At 36.7% G+C, this 22,604-nt stretch overlaps 4 protein-coding genes and 3 pseudogenes across 4 annotated transcripts; 2 read left to right on the top strand and 5 right to left on the bottom strand.

Annotated features, from left to right (window-relative positions):
* Window positions 1-561: 561 nt before the first annotated feature.
* LOC120171516 (transcription factor MYB73-like) lies at window positions 562-1,445 on the bottom strand. Its single transcript, XM_039179218.1, has one exon. The coding sequence runs from the start codon at window positions 1,405-1,407 to the stop codon at window positions 685-687; it is 723 nt and encodes a 240-aa protein (XP_039035149.1). The 5' UTR covers window positions 1,408-1,445; the 3' UTR covers window positions 562-684.
* A 1,874-nt stretch (window positions 1,446-3,319) lies between these two features.
* On the top strand, window positions 3,320-4,698 carry LOC120171559 (reticulon-like protein B10). Its single transcript, XM_039179241.1, has 6 exons — window positions 3,320-3,341; window positions 3,557-3,716; window positions 3,924-4,058; window positions 4,124-4,220; window positions 4,297-4,465; window positions 4,598-4,698. Exons 1-5 carry the CDS (start codon window positions 3,320-3,322, stop codon window positions 4,462-4,464), a joined length of 582 nt encoding a protein of 193 aa, XP_039035172.1. The 3' UTR covers window position 4,465; window positions 4,598-4,698.
* A 350-nt stretch (window positions 4,699-5,048) lies between these two features.
* Window positions 5,049-7,318, bottom strand: LOC120171515 (annotated as a pseudogene).
* Window positions 7,319-7,764: 446 nt separating this feature from the next.
* LOC120171558 lies at window positions 7,765-10,071 on the bottom strand (annotated as a pseudogene).
* A 1,349-nt stretch (window positions 10,072-11,420) lies between these two features.
* On the top strand, window positions 11,421-12,303 carry LOC120171658 (stress enhanced protein 1, chloroplastic-like). Its single transcript, XM_039179341.1, has 4 exons — window positions 11,421-11,531; window positions 11,606-11,707; window positions 11,825-12,003; window positions 12,084-12,303. Exons 1-4 carry the CDS (start codon window positions 11,486-11,488, stop codon window positions 12,186-12,188), a joined length of 432 nt encoding a protein of 143 aa, XP_039035272.1. The 5' UTR covers window positions 11,421-11,485; the 3' UTR covers window positions 12,189-12,303.
* Window positions 12,304-12,744: 441 nt separating this feature from the next.
* LOC120171656 (phosphatidylinositol 3,4,5-trisphosphate 3-phosphatase and protein-tyrosine-phosphatase PTEN2A-like) lies at window positions 12,745-17,184 on the bottom strand. Its single transcript, XM_039179339.1, has 13 exons — window positions 17,120-17,184; window positions 16,323-16,816; window positions 16,100-16,201; window positions 15,961-16,017; window positions 15,329-15,394; window positions 14,630-14,806; window positions 14,434-14,520; window positions 14,273-14,337; window positions 14,123-14,199; window positions 13,957-14,003; window positions 13,709-13,839; window positions 13,544-13,613; window positions 12,745-13,409 (listed from the first exon to the last, which is right to left on the bottom strand). The coding sequence occupies exons 2-13, from the start codon at window positions 16,713-16,715 to the stop codon at window positions 12,900-12,902; spliced, it is 1,782 nt and encodes a 593-aa protein (XP_039035270.1). The 5' UTR covers window positions 16,716-16,816; window positions 17,120-17,184; the 3' UTR covers window positions 12,745-12,899.
* Window positions 17,185-18,214: 1,030 nt separating this feature from the next.
* LOC120171657 lies at window positions 18,215-20,423 on the bottom strand (annotated as a pseudogene).
* Window positions 20,424-22,604: the final 2,181 nt, after the last annotated feature.

Genomic DNA, 22,604 nt, shown 5'->3' with positions numbered 1-22,604 from the left:
AGTTATTAAAAGTTACAAAATGATCACTCGATTATACATTATATTTAAGACTCATCCCTTTCAGTTAAAAAATTAATGATTGTTTAAGCCATATGTTAACATGATGATGACTGAGAAATGATAATCGTTTGAGATTTTGGGATTAAATTTTATTATATCACAGTTAAGAAGTTAATGTTCAGCTCAGAATATCGTTATTTTTTAACGAAAAATGACAAGTTTGGAATATAATAAATAGTCTGGTGATCATTTTGTAACTTCTAATAGTCGAGAGACTCAATAAAGTAATAATCTATAATCAAATGATCATTTCTTAACTTTTAATAGTCGAAAAACTTAAATAAAATTTGTTATTAATCGTAAAATGTTGCTTTGTTAAATCTTCATACTTAAAGGTTATAAAATAGTCTTTTAATTATAGGAGATTATTTCGAAAAAAAATTTTATAATTTGGGGTACAAATATCAGAAACATCAATACTCAAATATTTCTGAAACAAAAACGATCAAAATTTATTTTCTGTTTTTGTTGTTGATTGATTGATTCCGTTTTTCCTCGGTACATCCTCCAAAATTATTGTGCTGGTTTGTGTAGGGAAAAAAATCGAAGGGATTATATTTTTACTGGCGTTTTCTTTCTCAGATTTCTGGTTTTTCCTGCCTCGAAAATCAATTAATCTTTCCTTTAATCCAAACATTCACTCCGGAACCCAAACTCTGCCATGCAATTTCTCACTTCTTTCCTAATCATCTGCTGCATTACGGCCATTAATTCAAGTCCAAAAGCCGCCGTATTTGTCCCGCTATCACGACGCTTTCCGGCTAGTAAGTCCAGCTCTTTATCCGTACGCGAGTTATCTTTGTTCGACTCAACCAACTCGTCGTTCCAAGAACGTCCGAGTGTCAGCGTAGTCGAAACGACACGAGCGTGTTGTTGATGATTCGACTCGGCCCTGCTCAATGCCAAATCACTGACGTCAGAAACCGAAGGACTCGCCGGGTTACTGTTAACACTAACGGATCTCAGACATTTACCCGGCTGCATCTCCGATTCGTGAGCCGAATCTCCGTCTTCGGCCGTCGTCCGTTTCAAGCTCGAGTTCCAATGGTTCTTCACCGTGTTGTCTGTACGACCGTTGAGAAGCCTGGCGATAGTGGCCCACTTGTTGCCGAACTCGGCGTGCGCTCTGATGATTATCTCCTCTTCCTCCGCTGTGAATGAACGGTGCTCGACTTCCGGCGACAACTGGTTGCACCACCGCAGCCTGCACGATTTCCCTGATCGACCGGGGATCGAACACGATATCGACGACCAGTTCCTCGGACCGTAGCGCTGAACCAGCCTCCGCAATGCCTCGTCCTCCTCCGGTCTCCATGGACCCTTCACACGATCAACGTCCTGATCCATCGGTTTGACAGATAAACCGGTGATTTCAGTTTTTTTTTTCCTTTCGGTTTGGAGGTTCGGATTTTAGCTCGAATGAGGCTTATATAGGGGATAATTTGATTGAGCCGGTTAACAAATACAGATAATAAACGTTAAAATGGACCGGTATTGACCAGTAACCGGTCAGGACCCATACAGCTGTATAACGTCTACTCTTGCCACGTAGGCGGCCACTGAATTCTGGGAGAATCCAATAAATTAGGGTAGTTTAGGGATTTGACGTCGTAGTTTTCCTTATTTGAATCGTACAGTTAATGGAGGTTACGGAAAAGGAAAGAATGAGAAAATTGTGAGAAATTGAGGATAAGTTTTGACTCCGCCAGCCTGGAAACCATTACGTGGCACTTTAAAATAATATCTCCGACAAATTAGATTTTGTCGTTTTGTTCGGTTTCGGGTGATGTGCTCAGAAATAAAATATCGGTGACGTGGACAAACACAGCCAAAGAGAAATTGATTAACAGCTTCTCAAATTCCAGCCTGTAAACCTGCCACCGGAGAAGATATGTTAACGGCTTTCCAGCCACCGAACCCCACCCCATTAACCTAAACCATCAAATTTAACGTTAATCAAAGTTTAAACTATATCGATTTTTCAAGAACATGGACCTAAAATATTTTTTCGGAATGAGTAATAGATATAACGTTATAAACGTTAACACTTTAAGTGTTTGGATTGTAATAGTGGTTAGTTTTTTTCGTTAAGTGGCACATGTCATATTTTTTTAATTTTGAAATTTATTTATTTAATAAAAAATAAAAATGTTATTATATTATAAGAAAACTCTAATTTCCCTTAAATTACAAAAGAAAACTAAAATCCATAAAAATCCCTAACCCACCGTCGTTGTCCTTTCTGTCCATGACTACTGTTGTTGACATACTCTCTGTCATCCTCTTAGTCATTTGTCGTCGTTAGCCGTCGGAATCGAGTGGGATCGAAAATTTTATCATAGGGTTCGCGAGGTACAAAACGTCGATTGGTCATCGATCATCATGATTGGTTGCGATTTCATAAGGTATTGATCTTCGGGGAGGGAGGTCGGGGAGTTTCGTCGACGATAAATGACGACGACCAACATGGTTTAGGGATTTAAATAAATGTTTTCAAGGTTTTGTGGTTATTTTTAAAATTTTGTGTTTTTTAATATAATTTCAAATTTCAATTTTTAAAATTACTAGAATGTGACACGTACCACTTAACAGGGGAAATTAACGACGTTTAAGGTATGGACACATAAAGTGATAACGTTTGTACCGTTAGACACCAGGATCATTCAAAAAATAGTTTAGATACATATTTATGAAAAGCGTTATAGTTTGAATACTTATTTTACGATTAAGCCTTTATTCAAATATATTTAATTTCATAATTATCGTAATCTTAATATTCATTAGAAAATAATTCGCATTTAAAAATACTTATTTGACAACTTCCCAACTCATTTATCGTATGTTTGTTTTCTTGTAATTGATTTTTTTAAAAATAATTTTCGAATTTTACAGTATTAGGCATACGAAAAACATATGATCAATATAATTTTTTAAAAAAAAAGTATATTGTATCAGATCCGATTATATCAAAATCCGTCAAGTTCAGATTATATCATCATCTGTAAATAATATATCTTATTTTGAAAAAGTATAACATGATATAAATCTTATTTTTTTATCTAGTCAAAATCATTCTCGACGATATCTAATTATAACAAACATAAACATATTTAAATATAAATATAATAATTTAATTGATTCAAAATTTTTCAAAGAATGATAAATAAATTCAAATATTAGTTTTACAACAAGAAAATTGCATATACCCAATACTGTATCCTACCTAGATTTACCCCCAAAAAAGTTCAATCATCAAGAAATGTCGGTAAAAGAGCATTATCGTTAGAAGGTGTCGCCACTGAAGGGCATTGTCGTTTGGGCAGCACTAACACTATACGAGAAAACTGTCGCCACTAAAAAAACACTATCGTCGAAACTACCAACACATACAACTATTTAATATATATATATAATTCAGGAAAGCATTTGATTTTTATTTATGCACTGTTGTTTGTAGTTGCCGATGTCCTGTTGTGGAGAAACTCGTGACGCCGAGCTTTGTTGCTGCTGCCTTCGTGGACGCTGCTGGCTTCGTGGACGATGATGTGGTACCTTTCCGAAAGAGCTGGTTATAATTTATTGCCTTTCGTGGCCAATGTACTGTTGCTCCTCCTTGTTATTCTCTTCCTCTGGGCCAAATCTGCTTCCCTCCTCAACAGTTTCCCCCCATTGTTAACCTTCCTCATTCTCCTTGTTCTGGTAACTTTCTATGCATTCAACTGCATTCTTGGTTGGGATTTCTTTCTTCTTTCCGATGAAGGGTAGGAGTCGGAGTTGTCCGATGATCGAACTCGGAATAAGTGTCGACTGAAGACTCAAACCACAAGTAGTTGATGAACTAACATGTTGTTTGCTTTATAATGTCGACCTTTGCAGCCCCTTCCCAATTTAGAGATCTCTGAGCAGACTGTTGGAATGGTTGCTGATGATTTACACCTATGGATCAATCATACGTTATCTATTGCACATGATATTGCAGTCGGTAGAGGCTTGAAATTTTTTTCTTAAGGTTGAACTTTGCCTTTCTATTAGTGCATGTTTTGTCGATTCTCAACTTGCCGGAGTTTGTTAATGTATCCACTGTGCAGGTTGCCGTTGGCTTGTGGTTGGTGTCATACATCGGTAGCCTCTGCAAATTCCTCACTTGTCAATATCCGTGTGTTTATGAGACCCTATATTTCTATCACCAGATGATTCCTTTTCATCCGTGCTTATTTTGTTAGAGATGTTTTGTAGTTCTTCTTAGTCTATTGGTTCTGGCGGGTATACGATAAGTACCAGCACTTCAACGACGAGAAGCTCCGTGCAACACACAGAATCATTCAAACGCAATATAGGAAAATTGATGAATTGGTATTAAGGAAGATCCCTTTGCCCTCAAACAAGGAAAAGAAGATGCAATAGGGTAAATTTTCTTCCTTCTCTATGTTCTTTTGCTTACATCTCCATTGTTGCAGCCCTTCCAAAGCAATGCTAGGATTCACTTGTTGGTTCCTTACTGCCTCTGTTGCCCTAAAGCACGTGTATTTTTTTACAGGGTATTCGATGGTTATGAGTTACTGGAGGGCACAAGATTCGGTTTTCGGACAGTGTTAGAGTTATTGATCTTTAGGGGTTGAACTAACCTTGATAATTTATTCACCCGGGAGATGTATACTTCTTGATGTATTCTAAATGTTTAATTGGGTGTAAACAAAGTTCTCCAATGGGTCTTGTTTTACTTTGTAGGAAAGTTATCTTAGTATATGGTAATAAAACCTTATGTTATTGATGTCCATTCTGGTCAAGTTATAAACAGTTCGATATCCCATAAATCGAATATCGAGTCCAAATTTTGTGGATTAAAGAAAACCAAACCGGAAGAGATTTACCATCATATACGGTCACTTTGTTCGACTTCGGATATAATGAGAACTTGTGTATGCTGCCCCATATCGTATCGGTAGATGCATTTATTTAAAAAAAAAATGCAAAGGATGGCTTTTGAAACACCCATCAGATGTAAATTCAAATTCATCTATTCTACGTTTCAACAGTTCTGGCCACAAAATCATGTTCCAGCATAAGAGCTTCAATTCATAATAAAGGGCAGAACTTACGCAATCTTGGGAATTGGAATAGTCTCTATATTAGGCAACGTCACCGACCGCAACAGTTCGAGCGAGAACACCAGCCCCAGAAAATGTGAAAGGATAGTGTTGGCCGATGCCTGCACGAACAAGATACGTGTAAGGCCATGCACTAACCAAGGTTATTCCCCATTACAAGTTTGTGCTTGATCAATAAGCATAAATGTTCCTACATTTTAGTAAAATAAAGCATGACGAAAAGCAAACTTTGATTTTCATTCGTTCGTGTATCGAGACAACTCTAATGATTTAGCTGCTATCAATCTAGCTGGCCAGTCTCTCTCTTTACATGCAAAACGACACATCACTAGCAAGTAAACTTAAGGCAGCTTTACGATTTCTATTATTTTCTTCTACTAAACCCTCAAATTCAAAAACATGGATCTCATTCAGTTAAATGCTCTGTTTTTTTTTTGGGGCCAACAGTTAAATGCAATAGACCAAAGTAAATTAAGTACCTGCACCAAGAATACATCCAAGGCAAGAACCGGACTAGAGCCGGGAGCAATTCCTTGGTAATAAGGAGTTGTTGAAGTGGTAAGGGCCTTTGCAACTAGTAAGCCCACTGTTGCTTGCATGCCAAGAATAGCAGCACCCATTCCCAAAAGATTCAGCACTATACCATTTTTCAAGCTTTTCACAACATCGGCTCGTGGAGGAGCCTGAAACTCGAGGGAAAAGTTTTTAGCGGAAGTTGAATGAGGCAACAAGTAATTATCAAAGATCAAAATAAGCCCCGAATTTGGCCACATGCCTAACCATAAAGTAATCCTTCAAACTCCTGAACAATGCTACACATGATAGGTGAGCGTAATCTAGATCAAACTCAAATGGATCACTAAGTCTACAATTCTAATTCGATGAAGGAAATAAGGTACAATTAGTTTCATTCGTGGAATATATTAAAATGGATTTCTCATCTTCAACTCTCAATACGCTGGGATTTAAAATGACCATCAATTACATTAAATGCATAGCTGAATATATAGTCAAAATTCAATCAGGTACATGCCAAAAATACATTAAGAACAAGGTACAATTTAAACATGTAACTTCAATTCACAATACCTTTGAAGGATCACTATAAATAATGATTCAGATACTTTAAACTGTTAACACAAGTTCAACTCACAATACCTTTGAAGGATCATTAGCAGTCCTCTTGAGTTTCTCAGAAAGCCGAATATAACCAAATGACCAAAAAACCGATATGAACGCAGCTATAATTCCACCGGCGGTAGCATAAAAGTAGCAGGCGATGTAATTTTCCCAGTAACTACAACCGAGAACGAAAGTATCACTGCTGACACCACAGTGCAAACTAGCTGCCCCCAAAACCCTAAATTCCCCAATCGCTTAAAGTACCTCGATGTCGTCTCTAACCTCTTCGCAACCTGCACCATTCCAACTCAAAATCTTATCCTAACAAATCCTCAACACAAACAGAATTAAAATGATAACAAACCCCTTCATTTACAGTTCATAAATACCAAAACCCCACAAAAAAAATCCAAAATTAACCCACAGAATGCTATTAGTCCTGATGTTTATATCTGTTTACTGGTTTTTTATGCTACTGACTACAAGAACAATGCGGATTTCTGGTTGCTCTTTTGCTTTTTCAAGATTTATTAACTACCCAGAAGATAATTTCTGAAAAAATTGACCAAGCTAAACCAAAGAGCAGAAACCCAATTCGATAAAGTTGAAACTTCAGCAACAAATAAATCAAACCCATAAAGTTTTTGAATCGGTTGAAAAAGGGTAAGTCTGAAATTAAGATAAAGAGAGGAGGGAGTACCTGGGAGAGTTTTGCCTTGTCAGTATCATCATTAGAGGAGGTAAAACTAGGTGAAGAGACCGAGGAAGAAGACACTCTGCTAAAAAAAAGCTTAGATCTTTTAACACCGAGATGATTCCAGGAAGCAAGCGGGGAGAATGATTGCTTCAGTTTCGTGGTTTCGAGCGAAGTGAGAAGATTTGGAGGAGGAGAAGTGAGCGGTGGCCGGTGACGGTGAGGGGGAGGAAAGGGACTCGCCGCTGCCGCCACAGAGAAGCCGGATCGAGTTGCCGGCACCAATAGCATTTGCATGATGATCAGATGGTGTTTACCGGAGACACGGTCGTGGAGTACCAGTGTTGTTTTGTTTAAATCGATGGATATAAATTCAATAGGGTTAAAGACTCAGTCCCTGATTTTAGCTACTTTTCCCATATTAGTCTCTGAGTTTCGCTATTTCCCCCTATTAGTCCCTGAGTTTCGCTATTTTTCCCATATTAGTCCCTGAGTTTCTTTTCCCTAAATGTGTTTTTTCGGTTCACATTAATCCTTGTGTCAATTTTATAAAGATTTTATTAATACTTATAGTTTGGGATCAATATAAAATAAGATTTATAATGTGTGAATGAAATTGAAACCGTAAAAAATTTAAAGATAAATTTAAAATGATAATCATATCTTAAAAATATATGATACAATGACACTTTATTTTATAATTTTATGTTCGGGAATTATTAGGTGATAATTTTGGTCCGTCTTGTACACTTCTATGAATCCTCGTCCAAAGAATAGTAACTTATTGAGCTTTAGAAACACCGTGATTATCCAAGTAAGATATGGCTACTGCAGCATGGAAGGCTGCTCCGATGGGAAGAACATCCTCGTCGATAATCAAGTACGGCGAGTGCAGTCTGTAACTTGGTTTTTGTGTTCCATTTTTCGTCCCGATCGCAAAGAAGGCAGCCGCCATCTTGTTTGCTTAGAAGCCGAAATCTTCTGCTGCGATCGTCATCGGAATCGATACTACATTAGATTTTCCAACCATAGATTCTCCGACCTTTTTCGCATGTTTGTTCATCGATTCATAGTTGAGGGTTACGGGATAAGGTCTCATTTTTCCCTCGAAGAAGTCTATGGTCACGGTACATAGATGTACTGTCGCTTGAGCCTCTATCACCTGGAAGTTCATAAAGATCAACACTAGTAGTTCAAATTTGTAGTTAAAAACACAATATTGACCTCTTTGATCCTCTGTTGCAGGTAAGACAAGCCTTCATTGGTAATGCTCCGAAATGAGCCTCCGAAAGTTACTATTTCGGGGATGACATTTGCGGCATGACCGGCTTGAAAGAACCCTATCGAGACAACCTGTGGTTCGGTGAAAACGAATACTCATTGGATATTGGCTTCGAGTATTGTGAATGAAAAATAAATGAATGTCGAGAGAGCTTTTGTTACATTGGGGTTGAGAGGATTCGTCTCTCGAGAAATTAGCTGTTGCAGGGCAAGGATTGCGAACGATGCAGCGAGTACCGGATCTCTAATCGTATGAGGCTGAGCAGCATGCCCTGATTTCCCTTGGATTTCCACTTGAAACCTGGCTGAGCCAGCAAGTATAGGGCCAGGTCTGGACCCGAAAGTTCCTGTGGGCAATTTCGGTGAAACATGTATGCCGAATATGGCCCGGACATTATCGACTGCACCGGCTTTTATCATATGATAAGCACCGGCATGAGACTCTTCCCCGAGTTGAAAAGCAAGCTTAACCGTTCCCTTCAAATCATGTCGCCCGCGCTGAAGTAACTTGGCTGCTCCTAGCAGCATCGTCACATGAACATCGTGCCCACAAGCATGCATCTTCCCTTTGTGCTTACTCTTATGCTCCCACTCCAATTCCTTCAAAATATCTACATGAAAGTCCGAACTTTTAGGTTTTATCCCCTTGTTTTGTGGTGCTTATCCATTCAATGTTATCCTACACAAAGTACACAACCAACTTAGTGATGATGTAATATTATGGAATTATGCATGAAACACCAACAATGCAAATAGAATAAACCTGAATCTAACAATAATTAGAGGAAAAAGATAGAAAATATAGCACTTTTATACACTTAACAATTACATCCAACATTGATATGATAATTAAATAAATGTTTTTGAATTTATTATTAGGTTGATTAAGTTCATGAATGATAAAAAAAAATCCGACTTTGCCGTGCAGCTAATGCTCATTATCTTTATGCTCCGGCTGATCGTTCTGGTGCCATAGAACGAGCACCAAAGGTACATGGGCTCGGTCCTTCGAGGTCGCTGCTTCGCTTCCTTGCAGGTTCTAACGGAGCTGAAACCATTTTATTCACCGTCTTTACGTCTCGGATAAGAATGGTGGTAATGTTGGAGAACGATACACGAGACGACTTCGACTGTCAAGGAACCTGAGCTAAGGTTAAGGGTAAGGAGACGTAAAGGTTATTGATTGCTAAATAGTCAGAGATACCGATGACATAACCGACAAAAGCGAAACCGCTCACCTATAAAAAAACAAATCTTTAACGCAAACCGATCGTCTTTTTCATTTCTTGTTTTCCTTAACCAAGTGTGGAAATTACCTTGCAGAAATACTAAATGAAGTTGACTTATGTAGCATGGATCCGCCGGTACCAGCACAGCATGCAACAAGTTGCCAAAACTATGAATCCTGGGGGAACAAGCTAAGATCATACATTCCCGTTGTTGCTGCGACGAGTGGGACGTCGTCAATAAATGCCGACGCAACTCCTATTGCACTTGCAATCAGTTCGACATTAGGAATATGACCGTTGAGGTAATTCGCCGACTCCCAAAGAAGACATGCTGCTTCTAGGCTAGAGAAGTATAACTCAAATATATCAAATGGTCTGGAATGTAAATATTTGACCATGTATCCATAGTATGGTAGTATACCAAGCACCAATGACATTTGCTGCTATCACGATGGCGACTCCTAGAAGACTCTATCGCATAACATACCTGCGGTATTCCGAAGGACGAAGATGGAACTGGTTTCCACGACAAAGAAATCATGGTTATCTTAAAAGAAGATACTACAGATAAAGACATCGATACAAGAAATAGAAATAATCTTTGATCTATATTCAAAACAGAGAAAGCAAACACAAAATTTCATCTGAGACTCCACACTATCATAAGCAGATGAATTGTGTTTAGGCCATGACGCGTAAGCAAGCAAATTAGAGATTCTTCTGAATCTATCTTCTATATAGGTGTCGTTCACATCGATTGTTTGAACCTATCATACGAATTTCTCGGCCGGTGGGTGTCATGCTTCAATGTGATACTGAACTTTCAACTAGTTTCGTAGGCAAACTGTCAATGATAAGATTGTCAATATCATCAAATTCATAATGCTAATGTAAACTAGGTCATAATGCAACAAGAAGACGAGACACAACAGAGAAGCACAGTACGATATCAGATATCGGAGTATCATTCTTACCCCGATGCTTCGTACAATCGTACTACCGCTATCAGCAATCCTACTCCACTTTTGTTAAGGTTAGAGGCTCTTCAAAGATAATGCCAACATATCCTATTCCAAGAAGCAATGCGAGAGTAATATCCTGCATTATGAAGTTAAATAAGCTCAGTAAAAACTACTTGTTAAGTGACACGTGTTATAATCTTAAAATTTTAAAATTTTTTGTTTTAAAAAAAAATAAAATATCATTAAAAAAAGAGAATCCCTGCACCCCTAACTTGCTTGCTTTTTCAGTTTTCCATGACTAAAGAGCCAAAGGTCAAATGGTCGATCAAATAGTCAAAAGATTGGCTACCACACTCGGCTAAACGGTCAAAAGATTACCACGGTCGACCAAAGGAATATAAGAGATTGAGTATTTGAGAATTTAAAGATTCTGGATTAGAATGTAGGAATTTGAGAATTTTCGATTTTGAGATGATAACAAGGATTGTAATCAGTCAGTAGGTGATCGACGATGTATGAGTTATTGATCATCGACGAATAGGTGGTCGGAGATGACTAACGGTTAGAGTAAAGTGGATTAGAATAAGAAATTTAGGGATTTTGAGTTTTTTAATATATTTTAAAAAATGAGGTTGTTTCATAAATAAAATATTTTTAAGTTTTTTAAAAAAATAAATTTTTAAAATTAATGATATATGTCACTTGACGAAATTTTTTAACTATCATTAAAATCGAGACACTTTAAATGATAATGATTGTAAACGTAAGGCATATGAATGATTAAAATAATTAATTAAGGCATTAATTCATAGAAGAAAATATAATTTTAACATTTATTTTTTATTTAACCTTTTAAAAACTGAAATAATATCGAAACATGACACGTGGTCACCTTCCCTATCTCAAATATGTCTGGTCCTCTTTCAATTGCCCAATAAGTGTTCCACAAAGATTAGATTAGGGCTGGGGCGGGGTTCGTGTGTACCATTCTCTCCCCCAACTCAAAACCTCAAAGCGTTCTTCTAAAACATGGCCTTAGCTCAAATCTCAGCTTCTCTCTCTCTTTCCGTTCATGGTACCATCCTCAATCGTTGTCTCTTTGATATTTGCTTTACTAATAACTCCTTGTTCCAATTTCTTGTGTTGCAGATGGCTGCCCTATCAGCTCGCCAACAACCCACAAAATTTCTCGCTTACCCATTTCCAGAATTCCACCAACGGGCTCCATTTTTGCCACTGGTTCCCCTCTTTGTAAGCAGTTCTGAGTTTTTCTAGTCCTAATCTTCATGGATTTGGTCATTTTTAGTCCCTGTTCTCCACCATTTTATGCACTGTTTGGTGGATAAAACGGTTACTTTTTGCTTGCAGTGATAAGGGGACCATTTCACCAAAGAAAGCCTGCGTGCAAATCAACACCTTTCTCCATCAAATGTGAGCAAAGCACCCAGAAAGGCAGCAGCTTGGATGTATGGCTAGGCAGGCTCGCCATGGTTGGTTTTGCAGTGGCCATTACCGTTGAAATATCCACCGGCAAGGGACTTTTGGAGGTACCCATCGTGCCGTTTTTGTTTCTAATTCGTGTTTAAAGTACCATCTTTTAACATGTTCACGTCTTGGTCCTCTGCAGAATTTTGGCCTCACAACACCTTTACCCACGGTGGCCTTGGCAGTGACTGCGTTGGTTGGTGTTTTGACTGCTATTTTCATTTTTCAATCCGCCTCTAAAAGTTGATTCTTTCTTGTAATTTTAGCCGTCGATTATATAGTCCTCTGTTTAAATACACTGTTGGTTCATTTTGAACATGATCATGTTGCAATGAGATCTAAAGTTCACCAATTTTCATTTCGCATTTAGTATGAGTTGCATTGATGAGAAGGCGTTGTAAACCCCAAAAAGAAAGGGTACTTGAATATCCATTGATTGTGATCCAATGATAATGTACACATTATGAACATAATTGTTCACTTCTAAAAAAATAATATCTCCACTTCTATCGACCACTTGATGGATTAATCTCAAAGTTAATATTTAGTTAGTCTATTTATCTTTATGGAACGTGCATTAAGTTTTAGCATAAGAATTTGAAAATTAAAAATAATTATATATGACATAGAAAAAGAATAATATAATTAAAAGAATTATTGTTGTTCTTAGAGGTTATGAGTTCGAACAACAGCAGTTGTACTGTATCAAAGGTAATTGAATATTTATTGTCAAATGGTTGAGAGTATTTAGAACAGATACTACTTTGTAATCACATTAGTTTAATAAAAAATAAATAAATACATAAATGAAATCCCCCATGCCATTGAAAATCTAAATTTTAAAGCAATGGTAATTGTAACAGCCAGCCATGGCTGCATTTTGTGATATACAACAGTTAACGACTGTAAGCTAGAACCAGAGCGTAATGATACATATATAATGAATTGGGTTGGAGAATTACTCACTTTCATAGTCGTCTTCATCTCCGAAACTGAAAACAGATGCATCCGCAGCCATTGCCTTGAATTCACTTTCCGTGCCAGAAACCGCGGTACCTGCAGTGGCAGCGTCTTTTCTCGGGTTACTACTGGTGTGTGTTTCAGTGTTTGCACTTCCTAAAGAAACTTGTTCAGTGGAATGCACCAAACCTGCAACTTGATCTGCTGCATTGGCAGTCGTTTCTGATTTGGTGGTGGCTGAGGGAGCAGCTGGTTTTAGGCGCCTGTTCATTGGCGGTCCAGAGTCTTCTGCCTCACCATACGAGAACCCATCATCTTTGTCGTTATTTCCTGGGTCTTTATCGCTGCTTGATGGGGCTGCTGCACCTCCATCAGTGGGTGAACCACTGGTGCCTGAGCTTTCATCTGGCTTATTTGTAGCGATTTCGGTTGGAGGCTTCGAGGGGACATGGTCAGTGTAATCTACTAACACAACCTCGACCTGGAAACCAGGGGAAGGTAATTTCCTCTGCACATATAACAGGAGATACGATCAGAGAAGACACTATTTCAACCGGACATTGAAAAAAATGAAGATCTCAAGTCATTTTGGCAGAACATCATAAATAAAATCATCTCATCCTAACATTTTTCATGTTTTACCTTGTCAAACCCATCAACATCACTGGTATTCAGAATTATTCTGTTTTCTATCATTGTTGTGTTTAACCAACTGATAATAAATCAAAAAGACAGAATCACAACAAAATTAGTTAATAAATTCGAGTCAACAAACTAATTTTAACGGAGAGGGGACTAACTACAGACCAGTAAAAATCTCCTTGGCGATCATGAAAATGAATTTTAAAGTCTCCAACCAGCTCGGTCAGACCAGGTTCCCCAGGCAAAGCAAATACCATAACTCCTTTTTTTGGTGCACTAAACCAAATATCTTCCAGCTGTAATTACATGCACAAAACTTCAAATTGGTATAAGCTCCAGAGATGCAAATGGCATTTTCTAAAAACATAGATGGTGATCATACATTCATACTAATTAAATAAAGCCAAACTTACAGAGAGATCCTTGGTACGCGGATGCTTCTTTGTGGAGAAGAGTTCACCTGCAGAGAGAGAGTATTGAAGTTCATGATGATTATGCAGGCGAAGACACAAGAAGTTTTAGGACAAAGCAATTACTACAGGAAGCACCAATCATCAATCAAACAAAAATATGCTATACCATTATGATCAGACACTGTAATGGAAGGCCTGATCCAATAAGGACAACGAAGAAGCCGGAATCCTCTAAGAATGCACCTGTATAAACATAATGTCAGCACTAGTATAAAACTAAAGATAAAATATAAAAATTGCATTGCCAGAAGAATACCTGCGCCCTGGCTGGTCTTCACCATTGAAGTATGTTAAGATGCGTTCAAAGTACTTGACGTATCTCTAGAGAACATAAAAGCAAAATATATGGCAATCAGATATGATATAAGCAACTTCCAAAAACCAAACTCGGAAAATCACTAGAAATCAATTGCTCACAATTTGACTTGGCAAAACGAGTCCCTTTCCATCCACACATCTTTTCTGGTTGTAGTAGTCCATTGACTCTTCAGCAGTGGGGAAGAACTGCAAAGAGATAACAAGTTATAGAAAGAACCAACCACTGTGGCCAAAAAATGTGTAGCTATATTGAATACACTCGCATTTCTTCAAGAGCATGTTCATTGGGTCGAACCTTCAAGTATAGAAGAAGGCTGGAGATCATCAACCCTGTCCTTGCCATCCCAGCTTTACAGTGCACGACCACAACATTCTCAAAATCCTCCTTCAGCCAAGAGTAAGCACTTTGACAAAAGGATATTATCAATCGAATTGGAGGGCAATTATGGTCGTCAAATGGGAAACTAGCCACCTGAAGAAAAAGTTAGATATGAATTATAAAATGTATAATTTTATTTCACATAGATCACTTTAAAATAAGTTTTAACAGGCTGCATTTACTGTTATGCATTCACGAGTGGGAAAACAAATGGTCGTAAAGATTTATCAAAGATTAGGAGGAACTGACTCTTCTTTAGAGTTATCTTCTGCCAACAACTGATTTTCATCATTGAGTGAAACACTCTTGCTTAACTTCAAAAAAAATGACTCTTGCTCATCAACTCCTAATGGATTCAATTGCCAAATGGTTTAAGAAGAAATTAGTGGCTGATTTTTCTGATTTGCTCCACAGGTCCAGCCAAATGGAAGTCAAAAAAACATTTTCAAAAGCTAACATAGCATGGTATGGTTAATGGCTTAAGAGACCTCGGAGAATATCTTTTATAAAAGCTATATGAAAGGCATATGGCACACAGCCACAGCTAACAACAATAGAGAAAAGCGCAGGTGGAAATAAACATTTAGTGAGTTACCCCAACAAACCACAACATACCTTTCCTTCAAACAATGAAGCATCATACAGCCTCTCAGAGCAAAGATTATATACTTTGTACTTGTCCTGCATTGGAGTAAATAGATTTTCGGATCATACAATGAATGGCAATAATGGAACATACACAAATACATATGAACTAATAACAAAACAGCCCCTTCAAACCCAAACCTTTTTTAGTGTAAATCAACCAAATAGTAGGTGACAATGATTTTAACATCTCCAAAAACACCAAAAGACAAGATTCATATTGAATGAAAGGTGGATGTAACCGGAAAAAGGTATAGCTCAGGAGCATGATATAAGACTGGTGAAGTTGCTATTTAACAAAGTAAATATAGACAAGTGCCAAAGCATGCATAGCACAGAGCAGACTAAAAGCTAAGCCACTTATCATTTTCAAAGAGCTGAAAACATATTAAAAGAAGAGGCAACAATAATCTCTCTCCACCAAAACAGTAAACTCCGTAAAGCAGTATCTAAATGAGTTGCTTTGTCGAACTTGTTTTTCTCAACCTATGACGTAAGGAACTATAAAATAAAAACACATACAGCTGCATGGTGGAGAAAACCAGTGTGAAAAAAAGGAGGAAGAAAAAGATGCAGATTTGGATCAACAGACCTGTCATTACCTTGTGATGTGTTTCAAAAAACTGCATCACTTCTTCCAAGTGATTTCGATAGAACCCCTGCATCAGAATTATAGAATTCTTAGTCTAAATAAAAGAGGATGAACAAATCCAAAAGTAAAAAATTGATTAGTTTAGCTACCTCAACATATCCAAAAAACCCAGAGCTCATGTCACCAGCAGGGAACCCCATTGCAATTATGTTCTCAGTGATATATGTCATATCTAAGTCAAATCCTCCCTCCTGAAGGAATGGTGCAAATGTAAGTTTACATGTATTGAGATTGTCATAGGAAAAAAAAATCAAAATTTCAAAACAGGTTGGAGGCACATCTCTGTACTCAGGAAAAAAGTGTAAGCCCCACCTGGTATCTTCGTTTGTTTTGTGAAACAACATGCCGAGCCTTAACCTGCACAGCTTTAACAGCATTTTTAGATGAGTCGACTATGCCTTTTTTAATTGTTCCAAAAAAACCAGATTGGGTTGGCGTTGAAGCTCCATCAGAGTTATCATCCGCAGTGGGAGATTTTGAAGGTGAGCGCAATCCAAACCCACTAGTAAACCGCGAAAAAGCTGACTGTCCAGCATTCCCTGTTGTTGGTGAATCCTCTTGAGCAGAAGCAAAAGGCTGAGGAGTTTTTAAATTTCTAGTCCATGATGACAGCTTTGATGGTGATTCCTGCGTAGTAGTAGAAGAATTGTCCGGTCCTGAATCTGTCGCAGCAGGAGTTGGCGAGTCAGCAGGTACATCAGCCATTCTACCGTTCCTAGAGGCCTCGACAATGATTGAAGTTCAAGTATTCAAACATCAAAGACCAGCATATGAGACGCCAGTTTATTTAGTCCTCGGAATTACAACTGCAATCATACTTTATAAGGTTCAACTAATAAAAATTAATAAAACGCTAACAGAAACATGGATTTCTTGTACTTCGTGCCCTAAGTAAACAAAATTCATGAATTGCTAAATACCATATTGATTTGACCTAATGCCCAAAAGCAATCATATGAATTACCATATGTTATAAGAATTCCCCAATAAAATAGCAAAAATCAACCTTCGAAAACTCGAACAGTTGAAAACCAAACACTGAAATGAAATCATCGATCGCATTCAAAAGATTTGATTGAAAAGATTAAGATTTGTGTCAATGGTCTTACCTTGCATGGGATGTACGGTTAAGCAGGGAATTGCAGAAATAAAAGCTCAAATAAATTAGGGTTTCGAGATCTAAATTCTAACACGACGACGGATGGGAAAAATAAAAATCTGAGAGCTTAAGGACTTATTGAGTTAATTGCACGACATGCCCTCAAATTATAGTCTTTATTCTAAATTAGTTCATAAACTTTTAAATACTCCAATTTAATTCTTAAACTATGGTTGTCATTCTAAATTAGTCATTAAACTCTTGAACATTTCAATTTCATCCCAAACAATTAGCTTCATTCTAAATTAGTCCCCAAACTTTTTGAACATTTCAATTTCGTCACAAACAATTAGCTTCATTCTATGTATTTATTTATTTATTTATACACGCATTTGCATCTTATCTTTATTTTTAATTTTCTGACTGCCGGAGGTCTTCCACAGAAGCTGCTCTCAACCTGGCGTTGGGTCAGCCTACTACCCTACCTCTCCCTTACCCTATTGCATATGGGAATCAGGGTTTTGTTGTTGTTGTTGTTGCAATTTCATCACAAACTATATGTATATATTAATCACATAACTAGTCAATAAAATCGTTAGGCCAAGTTATATTATTATATGTTTTAAAAAATAAAATTTAGGTTAAACTATAGTTGAAACTAATCACGTATTTGGATGAATTTGAGGATAAAATTGGAAGATTTAAAAATTTGAGTACCAATTTAAAATGATGATCATAATTTAAGGATTAAATTGGAATGTTTAAACATTTAAGGACTAATTTAAAATGAGATTATAGTTTGATGATAAAATTAAAATATTCAAAAGTTTAAAGATCAATAGTTTGATAACATATTATACCGCTGATATAGCAGAAACTGTGATTGAAGATCGTAACCGAACGGTGAGAAATACTGTTGTGGACGGTTCACACAATTTTGGTTGACTAAACCAATCGTAGGATAATAACACCTTGTACAGTGAAGTCAATGCATGAAGATAATATAAATATTGCAAAAAGGGTTATTGCCATCTGAAGCTCTCAAACTATGACCAAGATTTAAACTGGTCCTCAAACTGCAAACCAATGGATAAAGAACATGAAATGATGAAAGAAAATGTTTAAAAGTTATAGGAAATGTACATCAAATATCATATATTTGAAGGCATTGTATATGCTTAGTATAAGCAAATATTAAATATATTTGGTCATTAATCAGTAAAAAAATAAAATTTTCATCCTCTGCAAACTTTGTTGACTTCTTCTCCATGACCCAGGGCGAAGGAATCCATTGCTTTCTCAAGCACCGCCGCAGTTTATTGCCCAGTGCTCGTAGCCGGACTTCGCTTCAACAACTTTACTCCCAATAGACTATTCTTGCTCTGCATCATAAAACAGCATTATGAATTTACACATAAAGTTTGGAGTTTGAACATAGTAATGGAAGCAGTAAAATTCCGACGCATATCATAATTACCAGACGACAAGTTTCGGCTGCAAGGTCGCATACGGGATACTTTGTGGGCAACAGCTATAGTGATCGTCGCAGCATGTCGCGGATTCCATGGGACAACATCCCCAGCCATAGCATTGATTAGCATACTCAAATAAGCAGCAACAAGTGGTTCCTTGAGGGCATGAGTAGTATGCATCACAAGTGGTTGGAGGCCTTATGGGAGAAGGCGGATACGGGGAAGGTTTAGGCGGGTTCATCCCTCTCTTGATGGGATACGAGGCCATCATTGCAATGCCGCACTTGCCGGTAGAGGTGCCTGCGACGTTGCGCTCCATCTTTATGTATCCATTCTCTCCCCAGTTAGGACCCCAAGAATTCCTCACTATCCAATAATCTACAACACCTTCGGTGCCATATCCTACAACGACAACCCCGTGGTCTAAGCTTGTTCCGCAATGACCGGTAAATATACCCTGCATACCAACACAATGTTTATATACATGACGAAAAATTTAATCATTGCAACGGAAACTATTTTCCTACACAAGGCTATATGTACTTGACGAATTTGACACCATTTGGACTTCACAATGCACCGGAACAACAACGTTGCAATGCGGTCCAGCGGAATCCAAACGAGGCCTTCAAAAACCAGAAAATATTTGCTAAAAGATTCAATTGTTTGGTATTTACCGATTGGTAGAGCTGAAAAGCCCTGCCTCCGGCTTCAATGGCAACACTAACAGGTTGATTTGCAACAGCCTTCTTCAAAGAATTCTCATCGTTTTCGGGGACATCTTCATATCCATCAATGGAAACAACATGAGCATTTTTCTGCGAAGATAAGAAAATAGTTTACAACACTCAACACCATTCCTCATGAAAGTTTTCATATGAAATTGAAAAATCGAAGAAATCGAAGCTCCTACTAACCCTATTTGCATCACATGTGTTATCAATAGCACGGTAAGGGTAATCCTCTTCGGTGTCGATACCACCATTATTAATAATAAACTCAAAAGCATGGTCCATGAGACCACCATTGCATCCCTGGTTATACAAATTATCACAATCCACAAGCTCCTGCTCTGATAAGGAGATGTGGTCACCAGTTACAATCTTGTTTATCCCTTCCACTGCAGCCACGGTTGAGAATGCCCAGCAACTCCCTACATTCAAAATCAATACAATATCGATACTTTAAGAACTCATATTGAAGTAAATAATTTAAAATTCGGGTCATAGTTTAAATATTTCCCATTAACAGGAACATATAAACATCGAATTAATGTATGTTAATAATGAAAACATGCGGCACAAAAACGAAAAAAGACTTTACCACATTGGCCTTGATCCTTGACAGCCCCGACGGCACCTTTCTCCCTCCAATCAACCAATTGGGGCAAATCATCACCAACCTGAAATGCATACCGATTGCTCTTCGCCTTGCCGGCAAGTCTATTCGATTGAGTCTTCGGGTCCACCTTGATACCTAAATACATAGCTCGGTATTCCTCATTGGTCAAGTCAGCAAACCTATTGAGACCAACCTTATACGTTCGGTTAACCGAGTTATGTTCCATGATGAACCTCATATTATCCTTAAACACCTCGAACCGCTTTTCTTTCTCCCCCAAGTCATTGTAATTCTTGCCATGTTTCACCAACCAAGTCTCGTACATCCTCAGCACTTGAGCCTCGGTCGTCGCCTGGTGTAGCACACCATGGTTGAGATCGTAGTCGATGATCGACATGTCCATAGCCGATGATAGTACAATAAAAACGACGAAAAACATCGAAAGGAACATCGAAACATGGAAAGGGTTCTTGAGGAGAGACATGATTGTCACTGGGATTTTGTGTTGAGGGGGAGATGAATGAGATAGGGAGGAGAGATGGGTATTTATAGGAGAAAAAACTTCATTGAAATAGGATATGGAACTGAAAATCTGGTGATTGTATCTGTTATGGTTCGATTATGAGAGGAGGAGACCCTACCCTATATTTAGAGGTACACATAGGAGAGACGTTCGTGGATTTTTTTACTATCACTTATAAGCACTTAAATTAATTAAAAAAATGCAGATAAAATTAACCCATAAATCATGTTGTTTATCATTTTTGAACACTGCTGGTCTACTAAATAGCACGAACAAAGTTACTTTAATAGTTAAAGGAATGATTGTTGTTTCTAGAGGTCGTGGATTCGAACACCAACAACTGCAGGGTTTTTGAGCTTTCATTATTAAATTATCGGGAGTCTCTAGAGCAAACACTACCATTTATAATCACCTAAATTAATAGAAAAATCATATACTGAATAATATCTATGTGAAAATTATATAAGGAATTTCTTATCAAATTAAATTAAATATTCAATTTAGTACTAAAAAAAGTTATATTTATATATATATTTATTATATATAATTTGGATGGTTCGCTTATATGCAATGGAGAATTTATAAAAAAATTATAGGTTGAACCAATATAAATATGATAAACATTTATCTAAAATAATTTTCATATATTTTGAATTTAAAAATAAAATAACACACACACACACACACATATATATATATATATATGGTTTAAATCTAGAAAAAATATTGATTGGACCAATATAATTTTTAACATAATTCATACATATTTTTCATGTAGGATAAACTATGTATTTGGTTGCCCACCTATTAAATAATTTATTTTTTGGTCACTCAATTATTATTTTTTTAAATCATACCTAACCTTACATTTTTTGTTCTATTTTGGTTGTTTGTCGTTAAAAAATTAATAATGATGTTCAGATGACATTTTTTAATTATTTTTCAATCCTTGCATGTCATTATCTTATGATGACACGTTAAGATCATTGTTATTTTTTAGAGTGGCCAAAACAAAATCAAAATATAGAATTAAGTATGATTTAAAATAAATAATAGTTGGATGACCAAAATAGAAACTAAATAATAAGTGAATGAGTAAATAAGTTATTTACCCTTTCTTGAGGGCCTAGTAGGCCTAGATAGGCCCACATTGTATGCTTGCGGCTTCGTGCAATCAATTTGGCATATCTAACTTTGCCAGCAGACAGATAAGCCAATTTATTGCTCTCCAAATTTGCCTTGTCCTTGTTTTGTTTGGGCAAACCAGTCCAAATACCCCTGGATTTTAGGTTTATTATATATTTCATCATCAAATTTCAAATTAATTCAATTATATTATTATTATTATTATTTATTTAAACATCAAGTATAGCATTGAATTGTTAATTTATTAACAACCGGACGATGTGATAATTTGATGTTAACATATACGGAAGCTAAGAAATTGTCGTTATAAACTATCATTCTTTAATGTCTTTTGCAGCTATTTTAAATATTGATGAACTCTTTTTGTTGTCGTTATTACTTTGTGAGTTTAAGATTTTTCTCAAAATAAATTTAAAAACTCACGAAATTAAATAAATTATTATTATTTTTAGGATCTCGGGGCTTCATGGGAGATTGGGTATTTGTTCGAAGTTTCGAATAGCGAGAAACATTCCTTCATGAAGACGAACAACATATATCAAAATTAGTCTCACCGGACAATTTTTTTATGAGATCAAAGTATTAGAATGTTGGACTCTTAGATGAATTTTCATCAATTCTGAGTGAGTTTAATAAAGAAACAATATGAGGACAAGAAATAGAAATGAAATATGAATGTTTTGATATCGATTTAATCGATATAATTATTGATGCCAATTAGTGTTTGAGTAACAATAACAGTTGAAGGAGATGACAATTGTTTGTAAGGACCAAAACGATATATAAACTAAAATTCAGTGTCCAAAAAATGAAAAGCTTTAAAGTTTAATAACAAAATCATTACACAAATTAAAACTCATGAGAAAAATGATCATATCATCACGTCATTAACTATTGAACTAGACAATATTTACATTAAAATTAAAATACAGTAAAACATTTTAAAATTTAGAGATAAAATTCATGAAAATCTAAAAATTTAATATAAATTATGCATTTAGTATTTAAACTAT

The sequence above is a fragment of the Hibiscus syriacus genome, unplaced genomic scaffold (genome assembly GCF_006381635.1).
Source record: "Hibiscus syriacus cultivar Baekdansim isolate YM2019G1 unplaced genomic scaffold, ASM638163v2 tig00111834_pilon, whole genome shotgun sequence".
Taxonomy (NCBI): domain Eukaryota; kingdom Viridiplantae; phylum Streptophyta; class Magnoliopsida; order Malvales; family Malvaceae; genus Hibiscus; species Hibiscus syriacus.
Note: the sequence above shows the minus strand (reverse complement) of the source record. Positions and strands in the feature narration are given on the sequence as shown.

Excerpts from the sequence above, each read along its gene's own strand:
- LOC120171516 (XM_039179218.1), bottom strand. The coding sequence starts at position 1,407 with ATGGATCAGGACGTTGATCGTGTGAAGGGTCCATGGAGACCGGAGGAG.
- LOC120171559 (XM_039179241.1), top strand. The coding sequence starts at position 3,320 with ATGTCGGTAAAAGAGCATTATC. Across the intron at positions 3,342-3,556 it reads GTCGGTAAAAGAGCATTATC|CTTTGTTGCTGCTGCCTTCG; the intron begins GTTAGAAGGTGT and ends CGTGACGCCGAG. Across the intron at positions 4,059-4,123 it reads GTCGGTAGAGGCTTGAAATT|GTTTGTTAATGTATCCACTG; the intron begins TTTTTCTTAAGG and ends CAACTTGCCGGA.
- LOC120171658 (XM_039179341.1), top strand. The coding sequence starts at position 11,486 with ATGGCCTTAGCTCAAATCTCAGCTTCTCTCTCTCTTTCCGTTCATG. Across the intron at positions 11,532-11,605 it reads TCTCTCTCTTTCCGTTCATG|ATGGCTGCCCTATCAGCTCG; the intron begins GTACCATCCTCA and ends CTTGTGTTGCAG. Across the intron at positions 11,708-11,824 it reads TGCCACTGGTTCCCCTCTTT|TGATAAGGGGACCATTTCAC; the intron begins GTAAGCAGTTCT and ends TTTTGCTTGCAG.
- LOC120171656 (XM_039179339.1), bottom strand. The coding sequence starts at position 16,715 with ATGGCTGATGTACCTGCTGACTCGCCAACTCCTGCTGCGACAGATTCA. Across the intron at positions 15,395-15,960 it reads TTTTTGAAACACATCACAAG|GACAAGTACAAAGTATATAA; the intron begins GTAATGACAGGT and ends ACTCCAATGCAG. Across the intron at positions 13,614-13,708 it reads CGCCAAGGAGATTTTTACTG|TTGGTTAAACACAACAATGA; the intron begins GTCTGTAGTTAG and ends ATTTATTATCAG.